Source organism: Lynx rufus, unplaced genomic scaffold, assembly GCF_022079265.1.
Source record: "Lynx rufus isolate CCGP_SWC_20201006 ecotype Redwood Valley unplaced genomic scaffold, mLynRuf1.p SCAF_16, whole genome shotgun sequence".
Classification (NCBI taxonomy): domain Eukaryota; kingdom Metazoa; phylum Chordata; class Mammalia; order Carnivora; family Felidae; genus Lynx; species Lynx rufus.
Genome location: NW_025814830.1, coordinates 3,813,096 through 3,832,526, shown reverse-complemented (window position 1 = coordinate 3,832,526; position 19,431 = coordinate 3,813,096). Strand labels below are relative to the sequence as shown.

General features: G+C 56.1%; 2 protein-coding genes across 4 annotated transcripts in view; one reads left to right on the top strand and one right to left on the bottom strand.

Moving 5' to 3' along the window:
- The window catches only part of MYH14 (myosin heavy chain 14), an 86,776-nt gene extending 74,178 nt beyond the window's left edge, over positions 1-12,598 (top strand). For all 3 annotated transcript variants that reach the window (XM_047077569.1, XM_047077568.1, XM_047077567.1), the window contains 7 exons: positions 282-410; positions 1,018-1,106; positions 1,202-1,325; positions 6,238-6,446; positions 9,180-9,288; positions 11,833-12,005; positions 12,170-12,598. In XM_047077569.1, coding sequence (XP_046933525.1) covers positions 282-410; positions 1,018-1,106; positions 1,202-1,325; positions 6,238-6,446; positions 9,180-9,288; positions 11,833-12,005; positions 12,170-12,326 — 990 coding nt within the window. In that variant the 3' untranslated portion in view covers positions 12,327-12,598. The remainder of the gene's footprint in view (positions 1-281; positions 411-1,017; positions 1,107-1,201; positions 1,326-6,237; positions 6,447-9,179; positions 9,289-11,832; positions 12,006-12,169) is intronic.
- Positions 12,599-13,925: 1,327 nt separating this feature from the next.
- KCNC3 (potassium voltage-gated channel subfamily C member 3) overlaps positions 13,926-19,431 on the bottom strand; it is a 17,297-nt gene continuing 11,791 nt past the window's right edge. Inside the window, 1 exon segment of the mRNA XM_047077570.1 lies at positions 13,926-18,151. Within this exon segment, the coding sequence (XP_046933526.1) occupies positions 18,135-18,151 (17 nt within the window). The 3' untranslated portion in view covers positions 13,926-18,134.

Genomic DNA, 19,431 nt, shown 5'->3' with positions numbered 1-19,431 from the left:
GAGATCATGACTTGAGCCAGAGTGGAGGCTTAACCGACTGAGCCACCCAGGCGCCCCTAAGTTGTTACATTTTTAAACTGGAGGTTGCCGAAACCCCAGAGCAGGGGAGGGGCTGGCCCCGGGTCACACAGCGAGCCAGGGACTGGCTGCGGCGGCCCCGGGCGGCAGGGTTTTGTTCGCTCTCGGGAACCGAAGAGCCCCCGCAGGGCCGAGGCGACGTTAGGGGCTCCCGCATGAGTCACGACCAGGCGGCGCCCGCTCACTCGCTTCGTTCCGCCCAGGCCCAGATGAAGGAGCTGTGGCGGGAGGTGGAGGAGTCGCGCACTTCGCGGGAGGAAATCTTTGCCCAGAACCGGGAGAGTGAGAAGCGCCTCAAGGCGCTGGAGGCGGAGGTGCTGCGGCTGCAGGAGGTGAAGCCGGGATGGGCGTGGCCTGGGGTGGAGGCGGGGCGGTGAGGGTGGGCGGGGCCAACCGGCTAGGCCTCGTGGGGAACTCGGGAGCCCTGGGAGGGTTCTGAGCAAAGCGGGCGGCCAGGCCTAAGCTGGTGCCATTAAGGAGATGGACTGGAGGGGGGACATTGGAGGCAGAAAGTCTGGGGAGAGAGGACAAGGCCTGAGCTGGGACTGTGGGGACGCGGGGAAGAGAGAAAGCAGAGAGAATAGAGGGTCTACACGGACAGGGCTGTGGGTGATAAAGGGGCAGGGGAGGTAAGAAGGGACCTGGGGGTCAGGCCTGGTGCCTGGGGGCACCCGGAGGGGGAGCAGGTTGTGGCCGCGCTGAGGGGGAGGGGCCTGGGGATGGGAAGGGAGAGGTGGACAAGGGTCAGGGGCTCAGGAGACAGCTTTTAGGAGGCACCTGGCCGTGCACTGAAGTTCGTTCCAGGCTCGCCCAGGGATGGCATGTTCACCTGCAGCGAAAACATGTCCGGGAGCCTTGAGGTGTGAGGAGCAGGGAGGCCGGTGCCCAGATAGCAACCCCCCCCCCACTGCTGACCTCCACCCCTCTCTGTCCTCCCAGGAACTGGCCGCATCAGATCGTGCCCGGCGGCAGGTCCAGCAGGAGCGGGACGAGATGGCAGACGAGGTGGCCAATGGCAGCCTTAGCAAGTGAGTGGCCCACGGTACTGTGGGGCAGGACGCCCTCCTCCCGCCGTCCTGCCCTCTCACCTCCCCCCTACCCGCCCGGCTCCCGTTCTCCCCAGGGCAGCCATTCTGGAGGAGAAGCGGCAGCTGGAGGGGCGCCTGGGGCAAATGGAAGAGGAACTCGAGGAGGAGCAGAGCAACGCAGAGCTGCTGGGCGACCGCTACCGCAAGCTGCTCCTGCAGGTGACACAGCCCTGTCCCCCCGACGGCCCCGGGGCCCCACTGACCCGGGAGCGTCATCCCCAGTCCTTTCATTCGACGCAGAACAGAAAAGGAAATGTCTGGGTTGGGTTTTAGTAGTTGAATAGGAGTTCTCAAGGCGGGTAGGCGTCGATGAAGGGCTGGATCCCGAGAGTACTTACGTGGGTCGCTGCACTGCGACGTGGTCGCATCCACTGCGTGGACGTGGGTAAGGTGGCACGTGTGATAATACAAGTATCTTTGGTCCGGGAGGTGGGCGCCCAGGTGGCTCAGTCAGCTGAGCGTCTGACGCTTGATTTTGGCTCAGGTCATGATCCCAGGGTCTGGGGTCGAGCCCCCACATCGGGCTCCATGCTGAGCATGGAGCCTTCTTAAGATTCTGTCTCTCACGTGCAGTGTCTCTCTCTCTCTCTCTCTCAAACAAACAAAAAAAAAAAAAACAAAAAAAAAAAAGGAAGTATCTTCAGTCCAGCAGAGAGATGGAGGGAGGGAGGGAGAGAACGCTGCAAGAATCAGAAGAAAGCATGTGGAAAAAGGGACATTTGGCTGGGGTTTTAAAGCATAAGTAGGAGCAAGGCAGCTAAGCAGACAGAAGCATATTTCCATTTGTAGATTTATTTATATATACTGTCTGAGGCTTCTGGAGGCTGAGGTCCTATTCTGGGTGATGCTGGGGACCTGGGGATGGCTCATTCCAGATCTCTGCCCTTAAGGACATCCTAGTCTGATGGAGGGGACAGACTCTCCCAGTACAGAAATACAAGTGAAAATGCAGGAAGCACAAGACACTGTGAGGACTTAGAAGAGAATTCTGACCCCGCCTGGAGGCTGGGGGCTATCAGGGAAGACTTCCTGTTGGAGGAGATGTCTTAAGAGGTCATGCTGGAAGTTAAGAGTTTGCCAGGCAGACAGTGGAGGGATGGGATTTCCAAAGAGAGACCTGTGTCTCCGTGACTTCGTGAATTTTTTTTAAATGCTTATTTATTTATTTTGGGAGAGGGAGAGAATCTCAATTAGTCTCCGCACTGTCAGCGCAGAGCCCAGCACAGGGCTCAGTCCCACGAACCACGATTTCCTGACCTGAGCTAAAATCAAGAGTAGGACGCTTAACTGACTGAGCCACCCAGGCACCCCGATTATTTCATTGATTTTTTTTTTTAATTTTTTTTTAATTTTTTTTTTTCAACGTTTATTTATTTTTGGGACAGAGAGAGACAGAGCATGAACGGGGGAGGGGCAGAGAGAGAGGGAGACACAGAATGGGAAACAGGCTCCAGGCTCTGAGCCATCAGCCCAGAGCCTGACGCGGGGCTCGAACTCACGGACTGCGAGATCGTGACCTGGCTGAAGTCGGACGCTTAACCGACTGCGCCACCCAGGCGCCCCTTCATTGATTTTTTAAATGTTTATTTTCTTTCTTTCTTTCTTTCTTTCTTTCTTTCTTTCTTTCTTTCTTTTTAATTTAATTTTTTTTTAACATTTGTTCATTTTTGAGAGACAGAGACAGAGTGTGAGTGGGGGAGGGGCAGAGAGAGAAGGAGACACAGAATCCGAAACAGGCTCCAGGCTCTGAGCTGTCAGCACAGAGCCCGATGCGGGGCTCGAACCCACGGACTGTGAGATCATGACCTGAGCCGAAGTCGGACGCTTAACTGACTGACCCACCTCGAGCTCCCCTATTTATTTATTTTTGAAAGAGAAAGAGCACGAGCAGGGGAGGGGCAGAGAGAGAGAGAGAGAGAGACACGGAATCTGAAGCAGGCTCCAGGGCTCCAAGCTGTCAGCACAGAGCCCGATGCGGGGCTCGAACCCACAGACTGTAAGATCACGCGTGACCTGAGCTGAAGTCAGACACTTAACTGACTAAGCCACCAGAGCGCCCCTCATTAATTTTTTTAAAGATATTCTTTAAAAAAAAATTTTTTTTTTAATGTTTATTTATTTTTGAGAGAGACAGAGACAGAATGTGAGTGATTTAGGGGCAGAGAGACAGGGAGACACAGAATCCAAAGCAGGCTCCAGGCTCCGGCTAGCAGCACAGAGCCCGACGTGGGGCCTGAACCCATGAACTGTGAGATCATGACCTGAGCCGAAGCCGGATGCTTAACCGACTGAGCCACCCAGGCGCCCCATCCCCTCATTAATTTTTAAAAACACATTTTGAGACTTCTCAGGGGACATGCCCTGACACCGCTGGACATTCAGAGAAGAGCAAGACCCCAGCTTCAGCCCTTGGGGAGCACCTAGACCAGTAGGAGAGGCCGTCATACTCCAGGGTGATGATTTCACTTGTAGCGAAAGCCCAGTCACAAACAAGGCCCCACACTGTGGTCCCTGGCTACCTCAGACCTGGTCTCTAGCCTTTCCATCCCTGGTTGACTCTGCTCCAGCCACACCAGCCTCCTCACTATTTCTTGACTCTGCCAAGTGTATTCCTACCACAGGGCCTTTGCACCTGCTTTCCCCCTTCTTCCTGAGAGAAAGCTCTTACCCCAGACCATCCCATGTCTCATTCCCAGTAAGAGCCTTCCCTGACCATACTGTGTGAAACAGCCACCCTCTCACCCGCAACTCCCCTCCATTCTCTCTGCTTTGATCTCCCTTTCCCTTATGACTACCTGAAACTATATTATATATTTACTTGCTTGTATGCTGTCCATCTCCCCAGCAGAATGTAAACACCTCGAGAGTAGGGCCTCTGTCTTTATTTATTTATTTTTTTTAATTTTTAAAAAATCTTTATTTTTTTTGAGAGAGAGAGAGCGTGAGCAGGGGAGGCACAGAGAGGGGAGACACAGAATCCGAAGCAGGCTCCAGGCTCTGAGCTGTCAGCACAGAGCCTGATGTGGGGCTTGAACCCATGAACCGTGAGATCATGACCTGAACCGAAGTCGGACGCTCAACCAACTAAGCCACCCAGGCACACCCCCAGCCCACATCGTTGGCTGTTGTTGAAAAGGAGAACTTTATAAAAAATCAGAATAAAACCAGGGCACCTGGGTGGCTCAGTCGGCTAAGCCTCCGCCTCTTAATTTTGGCTCAGGTCATGATCTCCCGGTTCATGGGATCGAGCCCCACGTCAGGCTCTGCACTGGCAGTGTGGACGGAGCCTGCTTGAGATTCTCTCTCTCTCTCTCTGCCCGTCCCCTATGCATGCTTTCTCTCTCTCTCTCTCTCTCTCTCTGTCTGTCTCTAAATAAATAAATAAACAAACATTTAACACATTTAAAAAATCAAAATGAAACTTAAAAGACGCCAAAAAAGGGATTTCCAAGAAAATTGCAAATATTGAAGACAGGCAAAGAAGACCCAACGTACGGTACTGAGAGTCCCCAAAGAAGACCCAAGCAGGGAGACAGAGCGAATAACCTCAGACCGTAGTGCGAGAAAGTTTTCCTGAAACGATACAGCGGGAAGCGACATCCGGGAAGAGCACGCCGAGTACTGGAGGACATCGACCCATCAAGACCGATACTGAGACCGATGCTAGTAAAACTTGCGTGTGTCAGAGGCGGCAGAAATCCTTTAGGTGGCTAGGAAAACATGAGCAAGCAATCCACAAGGAAAAGGAAATTCGCCGGTCATCAGATTTTGGACAGCAAGACTTTGTGCTGCGAGAAAATGGAAGGACGTAGCTCAGATTCTCAGAGAATGATGAGGGCGCCTTGGCGTCAGCGCCCGTCTTCACCTGGCCTCCGTGTCTTCTGTGTGTGTCTGTGACTCCTCTCCTCTTCTCATGAGGACGCCAGTCGTATTGGGTTTTGGGCCCACCCTCATCCAGCATAACCTTATTTTAATTCAACTCATCGCAGCTCCAAAGGCTCTGTTTTCCAAAGAAGATCACATTCTGGGGGCGCTTGGGCGGCTCATTTGGCTAAGTGTCCAACCTTTGATCTCAGCTCAGGTCTTGATCTCACAGTTGTGTGAGCTCAGACCCTGTGTTGGGCTCTGCGAGAGGCATGGAGCCTGCTTGGGATTCTCTCTCCCTCTCTCTGCCCCACCCGCACTCATGCTGTCTCTAACCCTCTCAAAATAAGTCAACTTATACAAAGGGGGGGGCGCCCGGGTGGCTCCGTCGGTTAAGCGTCCAACTCGTTTGCCTTTAACTCGTAACGCCGCATATTTGATCAGTTTCTGACTTTCCGCATCACCGTTTCATTTTCTGACAAGTTACAAAAAAGAGAGAGCATATGCTAATCACCGTGTTGATGTGTTCCCGTGAGGGCAAAGTGAAATAAGGCATGAATCAGACTGGATCTGACTCATTTCCTTCTCCCCGGTGCAGGACCTCACTCGGAATACGAGCTGAGTAAATAAACGGAAACTATTATTAGGGGCGCGTTTACAAATTCTCAATGTAGTAGCTACCATTTGTTCAGCTGGTGTTTCTTAAAATGACCCCAGAACATCACCCACATCAGAACCGCCCGAGGTGTTTGTGAAAAATGCAGATTCATGGACCCCACTCCTGATCTGCTCAAGCGGAGTTTTTGGAGGGTGGGACCCTGAAGTCTGCATCTTTTTTTTTTTTTTTTTTACAAGCTCCCCAGATGATCCTGGTGCAAACAAAAGTGTGATAACCCTTGCAATAGACTCTTTCACAATCAGAGGTAGAGTTCATAGCATTGAAACAAGTTTGTGATAGTCTTGTGGACGTATTAAAATAGCAAAAAAAAACTACCCAAAACGTTAAAACCGGGGGCTGGCGCTGCTGTTGGCCGATCCGCCAATCAGGAAAAAGACGTGCTGACATCTCTTGTGTATTTAGTATGTACCAGGCTCTGTGCTGTGCACTTACCAGTTGTCGACTCATTTAACTGGGCGGTGCCTGAATTTACCTACCACCTTCTTCCAAGACGCCACCACGATAGTTCTGCTTTTGCCTCTACTACAGGTGGACTCGCTGACTACAGAGTTGTCAGCCGAGCGCAGTTTCTCAGCCAAGGCGGAGAGCGGGCGGCAGCAGCTGGAGCGACAGATCCAAGAGCTCCGGGGGCGCCTGGGTGAGGAGGACGCCGGGGCCCGGGCCCGCCAGAAGATGATCATTGCCGCCCTCGAGTCTAAACTGTCCCAGGCTGAGGAGCAGCTGGAGCAGGAGAGCAGGTAGGTGGGAGGGGAGGGCACGGCTGGAGGGTGATTCCCCGCACTCTGGTCGTGAGACAGAGGAGAGCTGCGTTATAAGCACCTGGCTTAGAAACATCCAAAAGGCATCATATTATTTATGCTTGCTGATTTCCCATCTCACTTAGGATGCTTTGGGCTGTAAGTAACTGCACTGCGACTAAGAATGGATTTAAGTGGGGCCCGGGCGGCTCAGTCAGTTGAGCGTCCGACTTCAGCTCAGGTCACGATCGCACAGTTCATGGGTTTGAGCCCCGGGCTCACTGCTGTCAGCGCAGGGCCTGCTTTGCATCCTCTGTTTCCCTCTCTCTCTGCCCCTTCCCCGGTCATCCTCTCTCTCTCTCAAAAATAAACAGACGTTTAAAAAAACCAATAAAATATATTGTTAAAAACAAAAGAATAGGAGTTAAGCAGTAATGTAGCAGTCAGCTCTAGCTGCATAACAAAGAAGCCTAAGCTTTACTGGTTTCAAACAGCTACCATTTATTATTTCTCATGAGCCTTTGGCTGGCTGATAGGTTCTGCTGATCTGAGTGCCGGGGTTTCATTCATGCGTCTTTAGCCAAGTCAGCTAGATGGATTTGCTGGTCTTGGATGAGCTCTCCTATGCCCAAGGCCTTGCCTGGGACAGCGAGGCCGACCCGTCTCTGCTCCAGGTTGGCCCAGGATCGTTCACATGGCAGAGACAAGGTTCCAAGAGTGAGGGAAAGTGTTAATGCCTTCTTGGGGCCTAGACTCGGAACTGGGCCAGTGTCACTTCTGTTGCATCCCGTTACCATGGCAAGTCACGTGGCCGGCCCAGATTGAAGGGCGTGGAGAAATAGATTCTATCTCTTGGCGAGAGAAGCTGTAAAGTTCTGTTGCAAAGGGTGTGGATACAGGAAGAGGTGACAATTGAGGCCATTTCTGTCCCAGGCAGAGCAGCAGCCCTGGGGACTCATACAGGAGACATCCAGGGCATCTGGAGGAGGGTGACTGGTCCTAGAAGCCTGTGACTTAGGAGAGGGATGGAGAGGCAAGAGCCTTGAATGCCAGGCTGAGGAACTCTGTCCTGGGAAGATGGGGAGCCTTGGGGGCTGTGAGCCAGAGAGAGGGAGGGCCAGTGCTGGGTGTAGAAAGTCCCCCCTGGGGTCAAGTTGGGAGCGACTAGAGAGAGACTGGGAGCTGAGAGGCCAGGGTGGAGCCTGGGTGATGGTCCAGGTGGAAGGAAATGAGGCCTGAGCTGGGGCCGGGGCCGTGAGGATGGACACGAGGAGGTGAAGCAGCGTGAGTGGGGGGCAGAGGAATGGAACTGGGGACCGATCTGCTGTTGTGGGTGTCAGGGGGAGAGTATAGGGTTTGGGGTAGAGTCCTGGTGCCTGGGGAGAATTGGGGGAACATGTTGAGTTCACTGGGGAGCGTGATGAACGTGAGAAGTCTCAGGACAGGCAGTGGGAACTGGCCCCAGACGCTCATGGGAGTTGTTCTTATCCAGGGGCTCATGGGAGATGTAGTTTGGGGTCTCTGGGGAAGCCCCGCCCCCATTACATACATGGAGACACTGAGGCTCAGAGGGTGTCGGTGACCTGCTCAAAGTCACCCCGGGAGCAAGGAGTGGCGGGGGATCTGTAGCTGGAGCCCCCCCCCCCCACATCCCTTTCCACCGCTGGAGCCTCCCGCTCCCCCCACCCTGGGCCTGCCTCTCAGCACATCTGGGGCTGCCCGTCGCTAGGGGCCCCGTCACGCGGACTTCACCCTGGGGGTGATGGTCCACGCAGGAAAGGGCAGATGCGCCGGGGCCATGGGGATGGGGGAGTTCAGGAGAGGGAAGGGGCGGGCTTTGGGAGGGGGTTGAGGATGGCTCCGGCGTCTGGCCTGCAGATCTCGGTGGAGCAAGGGGAACCCGGAGGAGGAGCGGGACTGGGAGAAGGCGCTGAGCCCAGCGGGGAAGGGCGTGCAGGGTCTGGTGGGAGGCCGAGGCCGGGAGGCCGGGAGGCCGGGAGTGGATCCGGGCTGGAGCCCAGGAGACACATTTAGCAGACAAAAGGCTGTTGATGGGTGTGGAAACCTGGGACGAAGATGAGCCTGTCCAGGGAAAGCGTGTGTGTGTGTGTGTGTGTGTGTGTGTGTGTGTGTGTGTGTGTGTGTGTGTGTGAAGGGGAGAAGAGGCCCAGAGGGGCCCGAGAGGGGAGCTCTGGGCTTCCAGAATGTCCCATCGACACTAGGGACGGTGGAGAAGGGAGTTGAGAGAGAAAGGACAGGCTAGGCCAGGTGGGCGAGCACAAGTCTTGAGCTGAGGGCTGGAGGACAGAGAGGAAGGGACGAGACAGAGTTTGGAGGGGCAGTGTGACAGGGTTTGGGTACTGACAGGCTGGGCGTGGGGCAAGGAGAGAAGGGGCGAGGACAGTGCCCCAGATCTGACCCGGGGACTGGTGGTCAGTGGGTCAGTTCCCTGAGAGGAGGCTGGGGGGAGGCGCTGTGGGGGATGGAGAATAGATAGAGGCATGGAGACACTTTCAGGAACACCCGGCAGCTTGGTACAAGTTCAGGACGAGATGCCCTGGAGTCGGGAGCCTGGGAGCCATGTCTGGCCCGCGTAGACCGTGGGAGCCACTTGGGGGTGGGAGAGAGGGAAGAGGCCGCTCCAAAAACAGGACGCGGCCACTGGACAAGGTCGAGGGGACAGAAGCCCCCGGGAGCCCCTCTCCTGATTGTCTCCTTCACACCTCTCTCCAGGGAGCGCATCCTCTCCGGCAAGCTGGTGCGCAGGGCTGAGAAGCGGCTTAAAGAGGTGGTGCTCCAGGTGGAGGAGGAGCGGAGGGTGGCCGACCAGCTCCGGGACCAGGTGAGCCGCTCACGTCTTTGGGGAGCAGTGGGAAGGGGCGGTTTCCACTGACAGAGAAATAGCACGTGTTGTCTGTGGAGGCAGTGAGTTCCCATCACAAGAAATAACGTGCAGGTGCCAGACTGGGACTGAGAGCAGACACCATCCTGGGGCTTGGTGCATCAGCAGAGAGCTGGAATCAGTGACTTTGCCATCTGTAAATTGTGGAATTTTTTTTTTAAGTTTATTTATTTTGAGAGAGAGAGAGAGAGAGAGAATGAGAATCCCAAGCAGGTCTTACACTGTCAGCACAGAGCCTGACTCGGGGCTTGAACTCACGAACCGTGAGATCATGACCCGAGCCAAAGTCAAGAGCCAGACTCTTAACCAACTGAACCACCGAGGCACCTCTGTAAATTGTGGGAATCTAGGAAAGGTCCTGGTGGGGAGCTGAGACAGCCAGGGAGAAGGAAGAAGTTAAACCCTACCAAGAGGCCTAGGCTGGAGCTGAACTAACGTGTAATGTTTATTGAGTTCTTCGTCTTTTTTTTTTTAATGTTTATTCATTTTTGAGATACAGAGACAGAGCACAAGTTGGGGACGAGCAGCGAGAGATAGGGAGACACAGAATCTGAAGCAGGCTCCAGGCTCTGAGCTGTCAGCACAGAGCCTGATGCGAGGCTTGAATTCACGAACCACAAGATCATGACCTGAGCTGAAGTCAGATACTTAACCAACTGAACCACCCAGGCTCCCCTATTGACTGCTTTCTATGTGACGGGCACTGTGCTACAGACATAACACGTGGTACAATTAGTTCTTATTGGAACCCTAGGTACTACTATTTTCCCTCTCATTCTGGTGAGAAAACTGAGACACAGAAAAGGGAAGTAAATTGTTCAGATTACTTAGCTAGTAAGAGATGGAGTCTGGGATCAAACCCCAGCAGTCTGGCGGCAGTCTGTGTTCTTAATTAAAAAAAATTTTTTTAACATTTATTTATTTTTGAGAGACCGAGAGAGGCAGAGCATGAGCAGGGGAGGGGGAGAGAGAGAGAGAGAGAGAGAAAGCGCGATACAGAATCCGAAGCAGGCTCCAGGCTCTGAGCTGTTTGTTAGCACTGAGCCCGACACGGGGCTCGAACTCGCGAACTGCGAGACCATGACCTGAGCCAAAGTCGGACGCTCAACCAACTGAGCCACCCAGGCGCCCCTGTTCTTATTTATTGAGCAGTGACTGTGCCCCAAGTATTGTGCCACGTGTTTTTGTTTTGTTGTTGTTGTTGTTTTTTAATACATGCTTACAGTCTCTCACCAGCCCCAATGCACAGGTGAGAAAATGGAAACTTTAAAAGGGGACGTAGTTTCTACCAAAGTCATACAATTAGTAGAGACAGAGCCTGGACCAGATCCCAGATTTGTCTGGCTCTAGATAGAGTCGCTGTGCCCTTAAAAGCTCAGCTGCGTCTTATTTGCCATTCATTTCACAATTATCGGGTATCCACTACTGTGCTTGGCATGGGAGATATGGCTGTGAAAGAGGAGAAGGTCCCTGCCCTCACAGAGCTCACATTTGTAGCATAGGAAAATAAAGACACAAACCTATAATCAAGGAAAGATAATTACAGATGTGACAAGGGCTATGAAGAAAAAAGTGAATGAAGAGAGGAGACATGGGGTTTAGGGAATATTCCCTAGATTGGGGGTGGTGGCGTGGGGCAGGAAATCCCTTCTAAGGAGGTGACATATGAATTGAGAACTGAGAGGACAGGAAGAGTCAGGCAGAGGGAACAGCAGGTACAAGGGCCCTGGGGTGTGGAAATAAGTTTGGTGAGTTTAGAGTGAAGAGCGGAGCAGTGTGGCTAGAGAGAAGAATGGAGCAGGAAGATTGAGTGATAAGAAATGAGGCCGGGGCACCTGGGTGGTTCAGTTAAGCGTCCAACTTCAGCTCAGGTCATGATCTTACTGTTCCTGAGTTTGAGCCCCAAATCGGGCTCTCTGCTGTCAGGATGGAGCCAACTTCAGATCCTCTCTCTCTCCCTCTCTCTCTGCCCCTTCCCTGCATGCCCTCTCTTTCAAAAACAAATAAACATTTAAAAAAGAAGAAGAAATGAGGCCAGAGGGATTGGTGAGAGGCAGATCATATGTGGCTTCCCCCTGGACAGGGTTTAGGGAGGGTCTTAGTGAAGATGATCTGACCAATGGGTTTATAAGAAGAAGACCCTGCAGGGCCTGGAATGCCAGACTGAGGGCCTGGGACCTTGTCCCAGCACCACTGGGGAGCCATGGGGGCGGGGGGAGGGGGGCTTTGAGCAGGGGAGGGACAGGGTCAGCTCTGGACATAGAAAGACCCCTCTGAGACCACATGGGGGGACAGTCTCACATTTGAAGTTGGGGTAGAGGCTGGCAAGAGGATCTAAAACAAAACGAAGCATGAACAGAAGGCAAGCGCAGGGCAGAGTCGGGGGTGGGGTGGGGCAGGAGGGATGCGGCCCAGAGCCGAGGGAGTGGGTGAGGCCGACACCCCCCGCCCCCGGACTTGACCTGGACCTCTGCTTCCACCAAGGTGGAGAAGGGCAACCTTCGGGTGAAACAGCTAAAGCGACAGCTGGAGGAAGCCGAGGAGGAGGCGTCCCGGGCGCAGGCGGTCCGCCGGCGGCTGCAGCACGAGCTGGAAGATGTCACAGAGTCCTCGGAGGCCATGAACCGCGAGTTGAACGCGCTGAGGAACCGGCTCCGGTAGGGTCACCTGCACCTGCGCACCGTCACTCCATAAGCCCCGCCCCCATCTCTCTCTCTGCCCCTCCCCCCCCCATTGTATTCTTTCTCCCGTAGCTCCCGCTCACTTTTCCCCTGCTCCCCTCAATTAACCGCCGTCTCTCGGTCTCTCGCCCCCCCTGCAGACGCGGCCCCCTCACCCTCACCACCCGCAAGGTGCGCCAGGTCTTCCGACTGGAGGAGGGCGTGCCATTGGAGGAGGAGATGGAGGAGGAGGAGGCCGGGTCTGGGCCGCCACCCCCGGAGCCTGACGAGCCCCCGGCGGCGCTCCAGCCCCAGTGACCCCGCCCTGCCCCCAGCTTTGGCCCATCCCTCCCTGGCCCCTGGTCCCTCGGGGCGCCTGTCCCGGGAACCCAACCTCTGGCTTCTTGCACTTTGAAAATGGTGCCAGCCTTTGGCACTATAGCACTTACCAACCCCATGTGAGGGGGCAGGGGTTGAGACCCATGCACCCCTAAACACAGGGGAGCAGGGGAGCAGGGCAACGTGGAGGAGGGCTTTCGCTTGGAAGGAAATCCAGGAGGAGTTAGCAAGCTGTGGCCCCATAGGGCTCCCCTCCCTCCTTAAGTTGTTAATGATCTTTATAAGCGAGGGAGCATGGCTCCCCTGTCCTCGGAAGCCAGGGTTCCCATTCCCCTCCCCCTCTCTCCCCCCTCTTCCCCTCCTCCTCTCCACTCTCCACTGACCCCGGAACTTCTGAGCGACAGCAGCCGGAGCCCCAGGTCTCCACCAACCTTTGACCCTTGCAGAGGGGCGGGAGAAGGGAACCCCCCCATCACCCCCTCTCCTCCCCCATGTGTTCCGCCCCCCCCCTTTCTGGTTGCTCTTGTGTGATCACAATTAGGTTTGGAGTTTCCTGTGGGGGCTGGAGGAGGCCCCATATCCTCCCAGCCTCCAGGCTCTGGCAGAAATAAACTCCCACCCCAACTGGACCCCCTTGGCGCTGTGTGTTCCTTCCGGGGGATCTCTGATGGGGCGGGGGAAGTCACAGGCTTCTTCCGCTGCTGGGACAGCCGTCCAGAACCAGCAGGTGGGGCTGTCAGCTGGTTCTCACAGCTGACAGTGTTGGGAGCCTCCTGTGTACCGGCGTTTCATGTGAAGTAACTCGTTTCAGCCCCCTTTCCGCGTATTGCCTCCATTAGACAGATGGGGAAACGGAGGCTGAGCCGTGACGTGCCTTGCTTCAAGCCTCCCAGTGAGTAGCTGGCAGAAGGGATGCTGCGCTCTGGCTGACCCTCAAGTCTTTGCAAAGCAGTGACAGAGTGACCGTGGAGCCATCTGTGGAGTAGCGGTCATTTGCGTAGCTGTGCTAAACAGGGGAGCTCGCCTCCACCTAGAGCACAACCCCTAGAGGTAGGAATGATTCCTTTGCTTTCCGGCGCCTAGAACAGTGCCTGGCATGGGGTTGGGATTCGTGTATTTGCTGAATGAACAGATCACCCCCTCCTGCCCTTTTAGGGTGGTGGAAACAGCCCAGAGAGGTTGAGAGACTGCCCAGGAACACACAGCTACTGAGAACTTGAACCCACAGTCTGGCTTCAGAGTAGGCAATATGGGGCATGTGGCCCTCAGCCCCTAACCTCTTATTGGAGACCCAGCTCCACTCCTCTCCTAGGGTCTTGCTACCCTCACCTAGGAGCTCATCTAAAACCAGGTGCCGTTCACAGTTTCCAGTTAGGGGTGTGGATCCTATTTTACCGTCAGGGAAAAGGCAGGCACTACCCTCCGCCCCCCCCCCCAAGTCACAAGGTGAGAGCCGGGAATCAAGGGGATAGCCGGCCCCCCCAAAGTGCACACCCTTGTTACTTTCATATGACCCCTGCTCTTGAGGCCCCCACCCTGGCCCAGATCTGGAAACCTTCCCAGGAAACAGGATGCAACTTTTAAATGAAAAGGAAACTTTTATTTCGGTGGGAAGTGAGAAGGCGGGCGGGAAGGGGGCATGACACTTTTTCTTTGGGGAGGGCAGGTGACATGCGGCAGCTTCTGCATTGGGCGGTTCATGCACCCAGGGTGGGCGTGGGGGAGACTTGGGGGAGGGGCCACGCCGACCCCTCCCTCCCTGCCCTGGGGGTGGGCTGAGAAGACCCGCCATTAGCACCAGAGTTGGACGATTTGCAGACCTCCCCTCCCCACACTGACTCCGGACACCCGCCCCCATCCCTGAGAGCGCCCCCTGGCCACTCCTCCCACCTCCCGCCTCGACAGGCCAGGCCCGCCCCGCCCACGTTGGAGTGAGAGACTCTTATTGCTGTGTGTGTGATGGGGAGGAGGAGCCGCTGAACTCAGGAAGACCCCCGCCGTCCGTTCCTCCCCAATCGCCCCGCCCCTCGCCCCGTGTCCGTGCGTTCCCGGAGCGCTGGAGGGGCGCGACATGCGTGTGGGGAGCGCGTCATGCAGCGCATGCGTGTAGTTGCAGGCACCCTGGCGGCCGGGGAGAAAAGGGGAGCGGGACTTAGAAGTTGTCCCTTTGGCTCTCTCTTCCTCCCCAAATCCCACACTGTTTGTTTGACTTGGGGGATGGGGGTTGGGGTGAAGGACGTGAATCACGTTTTGTAAAGGTTTATGATTGTGATTATTTTTAAAAGCTGAACTAAAAAGCTGGGTACGTGTGGCAGACTGGCGAGCAGGGGGAGACGTTGGGAAGAGGGCTGTACCCTTTGGAAAAGATCCTCACCCCCTTTCCCCGCACCGTTCGGCTTCCGTGAGGGTCAGGGGAGTCTGGGGTCTGTTTTTTTTTTTTTTTTTTTTCGTTTTTGTTTTTTTTAAAGAAGTTAAACCCTTTGGCAATATAATCAGTCCCCACCCCCATACCCTGGTGTCTGGAGCCCCTAGCCCTTTGCCTCGCCCCACCCCGCTCCCACCAGAACCTGCCCCACCCCTCACCCCTGATTCGCCAGGGTTTAGGGTCCGAGGGAAGGATGGGGGACTCAAAATGCCCCTTGCATAGGAATCGTTGCATCAAGAATCGCGCTCAGTGACACCCCCCAACCCTCGGATGGGTGTTGGGGGGGGGGTTCCTGAGGCCGTGGGAGCAGAGGGAAGGAGGTTGCTAGTTCCGTGGGCCTCCAGCTCCAAAAGGGGAGGGGTCCCCTCTAAGGATTCTGGGACCGGTGTGGTCTCTGGGCTTGGGGGAGGTAGCGCATCCTTGAGCCAGGATGGGGTATGAGAAATGATTTTCCACCCGCGAGCGTGGCAGGACGCGGAATGCCGGGGAAGGGTGGGCTGGGATCCCAGCCCCGGTAAGGTATGTCGTCGTTTCCCGAGCTTCTGCCATTCCAGTGTCCCTTCGCGCGGGCACAGCCTCTGCTTTAAGTGGAAACACTCTACCTTGAATAAACAGTGTCTGGGCCAAGCAGCAGTATCTGGACTTACCGGCTTGTGAGCAACATGCCAGGAAAGACAAAACTTCTTAGATTAAGCGTCCTTACACTGCCTAAAACCTTAGCACATCACCAGGGGTACAAATGCAACTCTCTGGGAAACACTGATGTCCATGAAGAGGGTCCCTTTTGGGCACCATTTAAGGAAAGGGGCTCTTGGAAGAGGCAGGGCGAGGCATACGAAAGGGGATGCCCAAGGTTGGGGGTGGGGGAGGTCTGGTTCCCTGGAATTGCAGACAGGTTGAGCCTATCTTGGGAATTCTAGTATCAGGAGAACCTGAGGTGGATGTCAGATGTTAGAGATTTGGGGATTATCTAGGGGTGGGGGGGAAGGCCTGAGGATCTGGGGGTGTCCAAGAAATGCCCAAGTGTGGGAAGGATCTGGAGCATCCCAAAGGCTGAAAGTGAGCTGAAGGGCTGGGTCAAGTCTTGGAGGTTTGAGCTGTTGGGATGCGGTCCAGGGATTGGGTGGGGTGGGGTGGGGTGGGGCGGGGGACAGCATCTGCACGCAGAAGTTAAGTCCCAGGGCCCGGTGGGGATTTAGGGGATGCGGGGTGCCAGAGTGGGTCTCGGGAACTGTGGGTGCAGGTCTCGTGTCCTGGTAACCTGGAGGGGGCGTTGGGGAATTTTGTGTGCTAGGGCCAGATCATCCCAGAAATTCCGAGATGGGAGGTCTGGGTCCATGCAGCAAGAATAGAGGCGAGCAGACCCCGTGGCGGGGATGGAGAGGGATGAAAGGGTCCCGTTCACCAGAGGGATCTTCCTAAAGGCTGAGGGAGAAGCTGTCCACAGGCCACTCCCCAGGTCTCTGCTTTCGCCCTCTGAGCTCAGCTCGTTCGGGGGCCTGGGTGGCTGTTCCTCCTTCCCTCACATTGTTGCTACTGTATTACTCTTTACATCAATGTGATGGGCTGTCCCCCTGGGGCGAACGGTAGGAGGCTAGGAGACCCTCCCGCGGCTGCAAAGCCGGCCGGACCCCCTTGAGGCCCCGCCCCCTTCCCAGACTTCCCCTTCCCTCAATCGCGTGGCATGCAGCCCCTGGCGGCTTATTGCTGAGGTGGAGCTGGAAGGGGGGAGGAGGGATCCGGGTTGAGGGAGGCATGCAGACTAGCGGAGAGGCGCCCCAAAATGTAACTGGCATAATTTGGACGTATTTACAGGAGTTTTTATGGGAGCGGGATGTCCTATGGCTCATGGAGACCTGAGAAGGCTTTATTGGGGGGAGAGGAGGGGGGAGAGGTGGGTGGGGGCTGGAGTTTGGCTCCTCCCCCTCCATCCTGGGGGCCCAGGTGGGGGTGAAGGGTCCGGGGGTGTCTGCTGGCGTCGTCGTCTCGGTTGCATATTATTAATGACTTTTTGATTTTTTAAAAAAACCCTTTCCCCCACCCCCCACCCCCAGCTCCTTTGACCTTCTTCCCTGTCACCCCCAGTCCCCCCACGGGGGGGAGGGGAGCGTTAGAGGATGGAGGGCAGGGTTGGGGGAGCGCGGCGGGCGGCCCTGGGAGAGCCAGGGGGAGTGGCAAGGGGCGCGAGGCGCAGGGACACCCCGCTCAGGCCCGCGATGCTGCTCAGGCTGCGGGATTTCTCGTAACCTGGGGGGGGGGGGGGGGGGAGGGGCAGAAACATGGGGAGGAAGCATGGAGGTGGGGGTGCAGGGGGAGGGTCCAACAGACAGACCCCGAGCCAGGGAAGCAGGGGGAGGAACGGCCAGAAAGGATAGGAGCCGGAGAAAGAGAGAGAGGGACGGGAAGAGGCAAGGAGACAGAAAAAGGGTGGAAGCACAGAGTCCGGGATAGAGACGGCGAGGGAGACAGAAGGGATAAGAGACAGACAGTCAGACACCAAGACATAACAAAACAGATGGCAAGAGGCAGAGAGATGGACAGAGGCGGACCAAGGAGATGGAGAGAGAAAAGTGAACAAATCGGACAGTCAGTCGGAATCAAGGAGAAAGGTTCAGACATGGGGAGGGGGGAGAGACTCAGGGTTAGGAGGCAGGGTGGTGCCCACCGAGCCTCCCCCACCCCATCCCCACCGCAGCCCGCCCCTCCCACCTCCCCTCTCCCTACCCCCGTTGGCCCCCTTATCTGAGGCAAAAGGGTTGGGGGGGGCAGCAAGGCGGATGGTGGGCAGCACGGGCATGGGGAGGGAGCTCGGTGGAATGCATGTGGGGGGAGCAGCCGGTGGGAGGGCTCGGGAGGGCTCCGGTGGGGGCTGACCTAGCGGTGGAGAAAGGAGGAAAGGCAGGTGGGTGGGGCTGTGAGAGGCAGAAAGGAGCGTGAACTGGCAGTGCCCCCCCCCGTGGGGGGGCGGACCTGAGAGAGGCAAGGCTCACCTGAAGGTTGTGATGAGGTATCTTTAAAGGGTCGTGGAACCTTCTGATGGGAAGGTCTAACAGAGGCCTGAGAGCCAAAAGGGTCTAAGACCGGGGAGAGAGTGTGTGTGTGTGTGTGTGTGTGTGTGTGTGTGTGTGGTTTCTGGAAAGCTCGGGAGGATCTCAGAGTACTGCCGGTGTCTGGGGGAAGTTCTAGTGCGTTCCCAGTCAGTGCCAAGAGGTCTGTCTGGGGGAGGGGGTCTTGACCAGAGGACAGAGGGCCTGGGGGGCAGGGGTTGGAAGCCCAGTATCTTGGGAACACCCCCTCCCAGCCATTCCCAATTGCTAACCTGGGGGGAAGGGGCAGGGGGGGACCGAGGGTCTCGCGAGGTCTCAGGCGGTGACAAGAGCTGGGGACAGAAATACACAGAGTCACGGCGGGGGGAGGGTGGTCAGGCGGAACCCCCCAACACAGCCTCACTGTTGGGGGGACGGAGAAACGCCGGAATCTCTTCCTCCTCTCTGGTGTTTTCCGGGGGAGGGGAGCAGTGAAATGGGGGCGGCCAAAGACATCAAATATGGAAGGAGCTTCCGGGGTGACTGGGGGGAGGGGTGGGGGGGGAGGGAAGATGACAGAAGGAAGAGGGGGAGGGCTGGGGAGGAAGGGGAAACAGGTGTTGGGTGTTGGGCTCAGGTGATTCGGGAAGATGGACAAGGGTAGGGTCATGGGACAGGTAGGGGATGGGGGGGGTCCTGGGAGAAAAAGAGGGGGACAACAGGGGACGGTGGGTCACCCAGGAAGGATGGAGAGAGAGGAAGGAGCTTGGAAATGCAGGAGTGGGGAGGGATCCAGGTCGTTGGGGCAGAGAGTTCAGTCAGCCCCATCAGCTCCGGCCATCATTTGAGTTCAATGAATGGATTTTGGCATCAGAGGCAAGAGAAGCAGAGACCCCTCCCCCAACCCACCCAGCCCCCACACCTCCCTCCCTCCCTCCCTCCCTCCCATTTCCAAATCCTCCCCCCTCCCTCAATTCCGTGGGGGCCCATCCAGACCTCGTGGTGGGAAACAGGGTGGAAAGGGCCTGGGCGCAAGCAGGGGGAGGGGTGGGTGAGGTGGGAGCAGGGAAAGGGGGGGGATAATGAGATGAAAATGGAGGGTGAATTGGGGAGTTAGGGGGTGGAACGAGAAGGGCCACTGTCCCTTCTGGACTCGGAGCCCAGAGGCCTGGGGTCTCATTCCTGTCTGCTCATGCCCCACCCCCCGAACTTCCGTGAACCAAGGCTGTCCCTGGAGGCCCCACGTCCCGCTACAGCACCTCCCTAAGCTGCAGGTAGCGATTCGATTCTTTAAGGATGTGTCTGTGTATTTCTAAAGAAGATTCCACAGAAGTTTGTTGAAGGAATAAGTGATAGATCAAATTCCTTCGGGGGCAGCGCCCTGTCACCTTTAAGGTCAAATCCAGCCTCTAGCCATGGCCGCAAAAACCTCTCATGATCCTTCCCCCCACCCCCGCCCCAGGCTCTGTCTGGCACCCCTCTTGCCTGAGCTGCTCAGTTCCAGCCACACCTCCCTCCTTGCTACACCTTTAACAAATCAAGCTCATCCCACCTCAGGACCGCAGGACCCTTGCACCTGCTGTTCCGCCGGCTGGCCCTTTTTACCTTTCAGGGTTCACGTCACCTCAAAAAG